Source organism: Nerophis lumbriciformis, linkage group LG33 (assembly GCF_033978685.3).
Source record: "Nerophis lumbriciformis linkage group LG33, RoL_Nlum_v2.1, whole genome shotgun sequence".
In the NCBI taxonomy this organism is placed as follows: Eukaryota; Metazoa; Chordata; class Actinopteri; order Syngnathiformes; family Syngnathidae; genus Nerophis; species Nerophis lumbriciformis.
The window spans coordinates 18,302,785-18,313,238 of NC_084580.2; the positions used below are offsets into that span (position 1 = coordinate 18,302,785).

Here is a 10,454-nt window from a genome sequence, read left to right on the forward strand (position 1 = left end):
CTGTACTCTCACAATATTATGTCAGACCCACTCGACAGCCATTGCATTCGGTGAGGGGAGGGGGTTACCCACATATGCGGTCCTCTCCAAGGTTTCTCATAGTCATTCACATCGACATCCCACTGGGGTGAGTTTTTCCTTGCCCTTATGTGGGCTCTGTACCGAGGATGTCGTTGTGGCTTGTGCAGCCCTTTGAGACACTTGTGATTTAGGGCTACATAAATAAACACTGATTGATTGATTTTGTCGGAGCACATTTGTATCACTACTAGAGGTATTTTGACAAAAACAGAGGATTGTGTGTTTTATTTGTATGACCAGCAACATTTCAATGGTACTATATGTAGGACATTACAATACTGTACTGCCATCTGCTGGTGACTTTTGGCTCCTGCACGATAAATTGACGTGTAGGCGAGAGGCAGGAGCTTAGTTTAACATTCACGTTGCCTTTTACCTCATTTTTCATTATAATTGATTCAATGTTTGTTTACTTCTTACTCTCACATCTTTACTAACTTTATATTTCATTATTAACACTTTTCTTCAATAGGAAGATGCTTTGTCTTGTGGGGATGATGCAATGCTTTGATTTAGATTCTTCATGAAAACGAGACAGTTTGAGGTTGATGTTCCTCTCAGTTTGTAACAATGTGTGATTGATTGATTGAAGGAGTTATGAGAAGTTTGCATAGGAAAGGGTACAGTTTCATCACGGTACACATTCACTGCTACAAGAAAGCCTGAGATGGTTTCAGTTGAAATATTTGTTTAACTCACACAGATAGAACACAACATATACAGAAAGTAGCATTTAAAAGACAACAATACTGCAGGAAAATAAAAACAAAATAAAAGCAAAATACTTTGTATATTCCCTGTGATAGAGTAGGTTACTCTGGATGCGGAATGCTGGTCTGATATCTTCTTAGGACAAGGACTCTGGTCAGAGAGTAGGGCACAGAGAGGCTTTCAGGCACTCTTTAATGATGAAGTTGAACAATTGTAGTATAGGTGTGTGTGATGTGTGGTCTAAAGGGAACACATACAAACAATGATTAGGATACATTTAAGCAATATAATATGCAATAAAACAACAGGATATATATATAATATTATATATAATATAATATACTCTACAATGTGTTATAAAACTAATATACAAACAAATGTACATGGACTATTAAAGCAGTCCATTAGAGATGAATGGGGAATAAGCACTGTTGATTTAGACAGTGCTTTAAACGTGGTCTGTGTCGCCATCTAGTGGTAGAATAGGGTAACTACTGTGTAAGAAGAAGTATTAACAGGGCGAAAGTTGAGCTGGCGAATTATGTCGTCAAGCAGAAACATTGTTGCAAACAAACACTCGTTTAAGGCTACATCTAACACATTATAGGCATTTTAGCATTAATAACCGTGCTATATTCGACGTATACTTACATTTTAGTCAGGAACGCACACAATGCTGTTTACACAAGAGCCCACCCTGCAAAAAATGTTCTATAGAATTTCTAAAGAATATCTCTATAGAATTTCTAATGAACTTTAGGACCGAAGTTCTATAGAATTTCTAATGAACTTTAGGACCGAAGTTCTATAGAACAGGATTCTAAAGAATGGTTCTATAGAACATGGTTCTAAAGAATGGTTCTATAGAACAGGGTTCTAAAGAATGGTTCTATAGAACAGGGTTCTAAAGAATGGTTCTATAGAACAGGGTTCTAAAGAATGGTTCTATAGAACAGGGTTCTAAAGAATGGTTCTATAGATCTCCTCTAAAGAATAGTGCTATAGAAGAAAGTTCTAAAGAGTAGTTCTATAGAACAGGCTCCTATGGAATGGCTTTCTGTGGAATACGGTTCAGAATGATGTAGAAATGATTGGGCAGGCATTCTACAAAATCTGTGGTCTAACACTGGCAATGGAGAAAGACAAATATTGCAGTTGAATGAATGTTGACTTGTATTTATTATATACATGTAACTCAAATCTTGACGTAATAAATAAATGTCAGCAGCATAAATCAACATGATCACCGCGCTTCCCCGACTGTTAGAGACGGCTAGACGTCCAGCAGAATTTGTTTCTGAGGCCTTCTTTTTTTCCCATTTTCTGCGCAATGTTCAGTTTCACTCCAATGATTTTCTTTATCACATTTGCTTCACTTGAGGGATGGAGCTTCTTCACAAAATCTGAAAGATCAATAAAATATACCAGAATTAGTGTCTGCAGACACCAAGACACTAGCTGTCATGCAATGAGTTACACTATGGCATTTTTCAGCTCGATAAAGAGAGTGATGTCTATCATTTAATCAATGCAATGGATAGTCAACACACTGCATACATTGCATATCACGCGTTTCTATGCTGTAAGGCACTTGCACTGCTTGACGCACACAAAATCATATGTGGTGCAATCATGCCAGGCTTTACGAACTGCAACAAATCTGTATCAAATTCTGACAGTGCATGTACACTATTCATTAGCTATATAGAAAATCCATTCAGTGTGTGAAATATTTTTCAAATTATTTTCAGGATTTCACTTTCTTGTGAATCTTGTTGTGTACTTGATGGGTGTCCCCAATGGCGTTCGAACAATCACGAAAGTGCATTAATAGAATTCTAATAAAAATATTTAACTTCAATCTGATTGAAACCATATCCACATCGGGAAGGGGATCTGACACATTCCCTATCTAAAAGTCGTTCACTTCTCAACTTGCAGCAGAACTCACGGAAATTCCCGACGCTAGTTGTTAAATAGTAAGGCGGAGAATGCCGATATAAGATATCAAACGAGAAAAAGGTGTAGATATCCGTGCGCTGCGGTTTTTGCTTTGTCACTTGATGTTGGTTTCCGACGAGATCAAAGCTAATGTGACCACCCATGCCTATAAATCTGTCAAAACGAACATCTCGCAGTCAATTCATGGACCAAGCAGACTGGAAGCTATGGATATCTATACTTCATGCCAAACGATCACGGAACGACTTGGAGATAGGAAAAGGGTCAGATCCACTTCCCTGATGTGGATATGGTTTTAATCAGATTGATTTAACTTATACTCACCAATAATAGCAGACACTTTCTTGTCATCCAGTTTTGGTTTCTCATGCTTATCCTTAAAAGCATTGGATTTTTTTCCTGTCAAGCTGCTGTTGGCCAGCTCCTCTCTGGCAGAGCGACAGCAGGACGTCGAGCTGATAGTATTGTTGCCTGACGTGATAAGTCGTCCATCTTCATTAGCAGGCCAGGAAGTCCTTTAATAGAAAAAAGTACATTGTGATGCAGACACAATAAAAAAAAAATACATTAATAACATGAAGCTGGCGATATCCAAACCGCTCGGCTCTAACCCCAGCTATCATAATGTAAGGGTATTTTGATAGGAATCTTGTTCAAGTCAAGGGAAACATGGTAAGGAAGCAATCAAAGATGAAAAATATATATAACCATATATATTAATTCATCCTGACCACGCGAAGATTTAATATTTGTCGGTCAAGTATTAATCAGATATCCAGCTGAGACAAAATATCAAGAAGGAAGGGACGTAACTCTTGCTAATATAAGAGAAACACACAAAAACGGACGGACAGACAGACAAACAAACAAGTACCATATGTCCTCCCCTTATTTAGAGGGGAGGACATCACAACTTAGGATGTTGTATATGCAACAGTTCTGAAATTATCCCAAATCATAAATGGATTTTTATTGGAAAAAAGGGGCATAACTCTGGAAAATATTGTCCGAGACGACTCATTTTCGATAGGCTTCTTGTTACACTAAGATAAATAGATGTAACAAGTTTGGTTTCCGTACATGAAACGATTCTGTAAATATTGCGGTGACGGATGGACAGCCGTACATGACGACAATACCCGTAGGCCAAAGTTAGATGAAAATACAGTAATAAGAAAGTTATTTCATACATCGACATGTAAGCATATTTTCCATCAACCTATGATAATTACAATAACATACTTCTAGAATAAGAAAACCTACCTTCAACAACCCTCAATGCATCTCGAAGGGATTTGTTTTCCTCTCTCAACTGGAGGACTTCCTTCTTCAGGGATTCCATTTCTGTACATGTATCTTTCGGTGAAGTTCTTCCCAGCTGAAAATGTCAAAATAGTAAATCAAATGAAATAATTTGTATTATGATTAATTTGGGCGCTCATATGTTTTCCGGAAGCAATTTGTCCTGGATACGGCCCTGACAGCACCATATAAGTTTTACATGTATAAGCAACCTTGTAGGCACATTAATTTGAATATGCTACATGTACATGTAGCAGTAAGCCATTCACACAGTAGGCACTGTTCATCAGGTATTTGTAGTGTTATTTTCATATAAGTAAAAGTATAAACTTGTGTTTTAAACCAGTTGCCAGGGATGCAATTTTTACGTCCTCGATTTCAAATGAATGCTAGGCACTTGTGATTGTTTGCCTCGAGAGGGTGCTTTGATTAACCAATAAAATCCTATTCTATTCTATTCATGTACTCACAGCAGCAAGTTGGGCCTTCAATTGTGCCCGAGCATCATATCCCACAGCTGTACGGCTTACTTTCCTCTTTTTCTTCTGAAAAATCAAGATTAACAAGAAAACGTGTTCAGTTCTTTTATATGCCATTGAAGTGAAGAAATATGTTTGCAGAAATGATAGATTTTCGAGTACATGCAGAAAGTCTGTCAACACCTCAATTTGTCTTGAATATTATTCTGTCTGAGTTGGTCGAATTGAATCAAAATATTCAATAACTTTAAAGCCTACAATGAAACATGATTTGATTAACTTTTATGATAAAGAAAAACTGACAAGGTACTTCAAAAGTATGGGATTGAATCCTACAAAACCTCACACAGTTGAAACACCACTGAAATAGTGAGTGAGTGAATTAACGTTTAACGTTGCTTTCAACACTATTTCGGTCATATCGCGACAACACCACTGAAATAAAAGTACCTGCTGTCTGTCAGATAGAGTCTCCTCAACACTTTCATCCTTGCTCTCACTGTCTGATGACCAAGACTTTGGCTGTTTGTTTCTCTTGCCTCTGCCATATTCCAAATCACCAGTAAGGGGTACATCCTTGCCATCCTGAGCGGCTTTCAAATATGGCGTCAGTTCACGTGTGTCTTCTGTGTAAAAACAAATGTGCCACATTAAGCTAAATTAAACTGTACAGTTAGTCATACATTTCAGCAGCAGATTGTTATCACTAAATTACTTTGGTATACCTACAGTTCTGATGATTCAGAAATTCACCTCAGCGAGAAACAAATTTCACCTTACCGTACTTTCCCTTATTTACAGGCTTACAGCCATATTAAAAAATTGTCAAGGTTAAGTCTGTACTATCATGACAATCACCTCAGCATTGCAGATTGAAACATTCAGTATACCAGGGCTGCACTGATGAGAAATTACTATCAATCATGGAAGAAAAAAAATTATATTAATTAAATTTAACTTTACATAAACAAAGTCGAAAGTTCAAAGTGTAAAATCAGAAGTACATTAAATATATCTATATTTATATGTACTTCTGGTAAAACGTATACTTTTTACTGAATTGAATTGAAAAGTTTTCAACTGTTTATTAATTACCACCAAATCTCAGAATTCTTGCCACGTATTTGGTTTGTGACTGCTTCCTTCCTCCTGCTTTGTTGAGTGGCCATGGAACTTGGACTTCTTCATCACTGTCCCAATTTTCTCCATTCATCTTCTCTCGAGAACCGCTCGTGGTTAATATACTATATTTCGTCTCGATGATCATCCTCCCCTTGCTTCCGTTTGGCGACCTGACTGGGGGCCAAACTCCTTCTCTGTGTGATCACACAAGCCTGACGTTACAAACAATGGAGGGATGATAATAATACTACTAATAATAATAAATGAGGCTAGTTTTGCTAGCTCACCATTTCCGCCCGTGCCTCGAAGCTGCTGTTTGGCTCAACGTTAGCCCGCTTGTGACGTCTCGCATCGCGCCTAGAAGACCCTAAACCTAAATGTGATGTTTAAGCCAACAAAGTTACCGTCAATGAACTCCGACGTGACTTGGGCAGCTTAGAAAGAGCGAGTGAAGTCAACATGGACGTTGTGGCCGCCATCACCAACTCAAACTGCCCGCGAAATCTGCTTTGCAACTACGGCAAGCGCGAAGGGGAAAAATAAATAATTAAAAAAAAAAGTTGATTTGAAACATATTCGCACTTATTAGTGTCGGATATGAGAAACATTGATACAACGCGATTATTACCAACTATACATGAATTTGGTTGTGATTGCAGCCTTAAAACAGTTTTGTTATTTTATAACAAAACGAGAGCAGTTCTATCTAACATTGCACCATGCTTTTGAAAATGTATACATTTAAATCCTGGCAAATACTGACTTTTAACAATATAAATTGTTACTTACATGAGTTCGGTAAAGTGTTTTCCTATTGGGCTCCGTGAAGAAACGTGTCTGGGCTTGTTCTTCCACAGCTGCATGCAGGTACGTGGGCGGGTCCTGACGTTTTAGGTCTGATTTAAACCTTTGAACTGAGTTTTGCTAAATCAATTTATGTTGGAAGTCCAATAAAATTAATTTTATCACATAAAAAAGTAAGTTACGAAAATATTCACACTTTTTACTTATAGATAACTCAAAAACTCTAAAAATAAAAATAAATTGATTTATTGGAATAAATATACTTTTAAAAATAAAGTCTGCCGAAGTTCTGGGTGTCCGCCTTGAAATGACACCTCACAATTTTGAATGATACAAAATTAACATTTTCATAATTGAGGGAGACATCCTGCATTGTTCAAAAAACAAGCTCAAGTCTGGTGAATCAACTTAATGAGATTAATCAATGCTATGGTGATAGCGCTGCTGCCATTTTATAGAATTTTATTCCATGGAACAATCTATAGAACTTTCAGCAGATAAAGGATAATGTCTATAGAATTTCTGTTAGACATTCTATAGAATGCCCAGTTCTATAGAACAATCTATAGACCTTTCAGCAGATAAAGTAATGTCTATAGAATTTCTGTTAGACATTCTATAGAATGCCCAGTTCTATAGAACAATCTATGGACTTTTCATCAGATAATGTAATGTCTATAGAATTTCTATAGGATATTCTATAGAATTCCCAGCTCTATAGAACAGTGAAAAGACCTTCCAGCACATGAAGCTGATGTCTATAGAATTTCTATAGAATTTTGAATACATATTCTATAGAATCTTCAGTTCTAAAGAAATTCCGACGAAATTCTATAGCGTTCTATATATTTCTATAGAGATTCTATAGAACATTTTTTGCAGGGCATGTTTTTTGAAGCAGCTTTATTATAATACACACACACACTTTATAGGAACAATACACAACAACAAGATGAACCTTTTACATAAGTCATATTGTAGCGTCTAAGCCAGGCATGTCCAAAGGGCGGCCCGAGGGCCATTCGTGGCCCCCAGCTAATTTGTTAACGGCCCCCGGCACATTCTGAAAATACTACAATAAAAATGTAAAACATGAAAAAGTGTAATAAAAGAGTAAACAGGTGAAATGTAACAAGAAAAAGTGTCAATGTTGACACTAATAACACAAAGCTGCCATGTGGACTGTTATTGACCTATTGAAGGCTCCAATTACTTCACTGGATCAATTCCACTTTGAAATATTTTGGGGGGGAAATATTGCATATTTTGTGCGAAACATAGTTTTCTTTCACAAAAAGGGCATCAAACAAACAAACAAACAAAAAATGAAAAAATGATAAAATCTTATAATCAACAGATCTACAGACTTAAGCGTTAAAAGTAAAAACAAATAATAATAGAAATTTGGCTTATTTTCAACACTTATTCTTTTTATTTTTTTATTGTTATGAATTATTGACCTATTTAAGGTTCCAATTACTTCACATCAAATATTCCACTTTGAAATATTTTGGGGGGAAATGTTGCATAGTTTGTGTGTTTGCCATATAAATAAGGGTTTTGACATAAAGGGCATAAACATAAAAACAACATTTAAAAAAACGTTATAACGACAGACAGACCTGAAGTTGACATCGAGATTCAAGCGTTAAATGAAAAAATAATTTATGACTTATTTCTAACATTTTTTATGACTGAGACCCTTCCGGGTACCCGGGACCAAACTTGAGGAAAGCCATAAAGGTTAAAAAAAAAACAACCTATATATTGTATTGGTTTTAAAAAAGGAAAAATATAAAAATGGCCCCCGCATGCTTTGATTTTTCAGTCTGTGGCCCTGAGTGGAAAAAGTTTGGACACCCCTGGTCTAAGCGTTTAAAACATTCTTTTAAAAGGACAAAAAACTATTTTATTTGTAACTGTTTGTATGTGTGTAATAATTGAAGAATTGAACATACATATACAATGCACACACATATCAAGGCACTTTCAATATTCAATATTTTATAGCAAGTTAAACAATTACATAGGAATATAAAATAAATCAAATTAAATACAATGCTCATACCAACCACACCTTCAAAAATAAGACACAATACAAATGAGATTAAAATAAAACATATATAAGTAAATATAATAAATTAAAATTGGGCTTATTAAAAACAACTTAAATTTCTCCAATAAATATTTAAATTTAAGGCTGTTTCTACTTCTTACCATTTTCCATTATGTAATTAATATTTTAATGTAGGAGATTGGGTTTCACTTTAAGAAAGCGACTTTTGTGTATGAAAAATGTAGCTCGCACGAGCTGGGTTGCATATGACGTCATACCGTTTGTTCTTCTTCGTGGCTTAATTGACACGATGGTCAAGCAGCTGGAGCGTAGAACTAAAACAAGTGAGAGTGAGTGTAGAGTTTGAGCACAAAATGTCCTATAGTTGGCTTGCAATCACGTGACCTAGAGGCACATCTGGCCACTCCCGGGCTTCAGACCATGGTCTAGAGTCCCATTAGGCTACTGTTTATTTACCTGAATCCTTGCAGAAAGGTTTAGCAGCAAATATAAAAGCCATCATTACAAAAAGATATTTAAAATGGGATGGAGTGGATTTTAAAAATATAGTTTTTAAAGATTGAAAGCATTTATCATCAGCAAGACGTTACTGACCTCACTTCATTTGACACTCACATGGATTTAGAGAAGAAACCATTAGATGCACCAATGTCTTTACATCTGAGGGCTCCACTAGTTAAACATTAAGTTTAAGTTAAGGATAAGTTTGTTTGCAGTTGATTTCCTGCTACAAATATTAGTCTCATCTACAATTCATGTCTGCCGTTGTTTTTATGCTGTGAAGTTCATATTTTGTCTGTGAAGTTGACCGGGAGGAAGTCGCTACTACCACAAAATAAAATACAAGTCCTTTAAAATGAGTGTTTTTTTAGGTGAAAGTAAAGTAAAGTAATATAATGTATGAATGGATGTATATAGTGTAATATATTTGGCAGGGTTGTGATCTTTTAATGGCTTTTAAGTAGAGGAGACACGAACATCAGCGTGGATCTACAGGAGCTTTATTTTTCCACTCACCACAAAGTGAATTATGTTCCTTCAACAGTTGTTATTTCTTTGGAATCCAAGTAAATAATATATTACATATAGCTTATTATTTGTGCACTACTGACAAGTGATGCACCAAAAATGTGGTGGTCTTAAATAGACTTTGCTCACCAAAACCGGATGTTGTGGTTGAAATATCCACTTCTGCTGGTGACTGAGTCTTTTACGGAGCACACGAATGACGTAGCTCGTCCAAAGCTGATGAGAAATTCACATTCAGGTCGCATTGCGTTTAAACAGAAGTCCCACTTAAAAAGATCAGAATCCAATGGGATCCAGGACTACCTCCTGATGTGGCCTCAATCTGATGCCAAAAGATCAGATGTGAAGGACTTTGGAGCGTTTGGACTGTCAAAAAAAATCAAATCTTTGTCACTTGAGGGCAGAAAAATAATCAGATTTGGTGTGCAGTAAACGGGTCATTAGACTTGCTCAGTGGCCTTGTGGTTAGAGTGTCTGCCCTGAGACTGGAAGGTGGAGAGTTCAAACCCTGGTCGAGTCATACCAAAGACTTAAAAAATGGGACCCATTACCTCCCTGCTTGGCACTCAGCATCAAGGGTTGGAATTGGGGGTTAAACCACCAAAAATGATTCCCGGGCGTGGCACCGCTGCTGCTCACTGCTCCCCTCACCTCCCAGGGGGTGAACAAGGGGATGGGTCAAATGCAGAGGACACATTTCCCCACACCTAGTGTGTGTGTGACTATTGTTGGTACTTTAACTTTAACTTAACTTCTCTTATTATTGCAACAACAATGCCAACACACAGCAATTCCACTCAATCTAGGCCAAGCTGGCTGTACACTGTGGCATTGAACCCAGCAAAACTGGAAATGCCACAGCACAAGACAACACTAAGATCCTCCCT

At 36.8% G+C, this 10,454-nt stretch overlaps 1 protein-coding gene across 2 annotated transcripts; it reads right to left on the reverse strand.

Moving 5' to 3' along the window:
• Positions 1-2,047: 2,047 nt before the first annotated feature.
• On the reverse strand, positions 2,048-7,041 carry LOC133575551 (uncharacterized). Of its 2 annotated transcripts, XM_061928213.2 has the most exons (8): positions 6,447-7,041; positions 5,945-6,030; positions 5,631-5,851; positions 4,986-5,161; positions 4,527-4,601; positions 4,018-4,132; positions 3,079-3,269; positions 2,048-2,195 (listed from the first exon to the last, which is right to left on the reverse strand). In XM_061928213.2, the coding sequence occupies exons 3-7, from the start codon at positions 5,800-5,802 to the stop codon at positions 3,157-3,159; spliced, it is 651 nt and encodes a 216-aa protein (XP_061784197.1). In that variant the 5' UTR covers positions 5,803-5,851; positions 5,945-6,030; positions 6,447-7,041; the 3' UTR covers positions 2,048-2,195; positions 3,079-3,156. The 2 variants fall into 2 exon arrangements, with proteins under 2 accessions (XP_061784197.1, XP_061784198.1); XM_061928214.2 differs by lacking the exon at positions 6,447-7,041 and having other exon boundaries at positions 5,945-6,314.
• Positions 7,042-10,454: the final 3,413 nt, after the last annotated feature.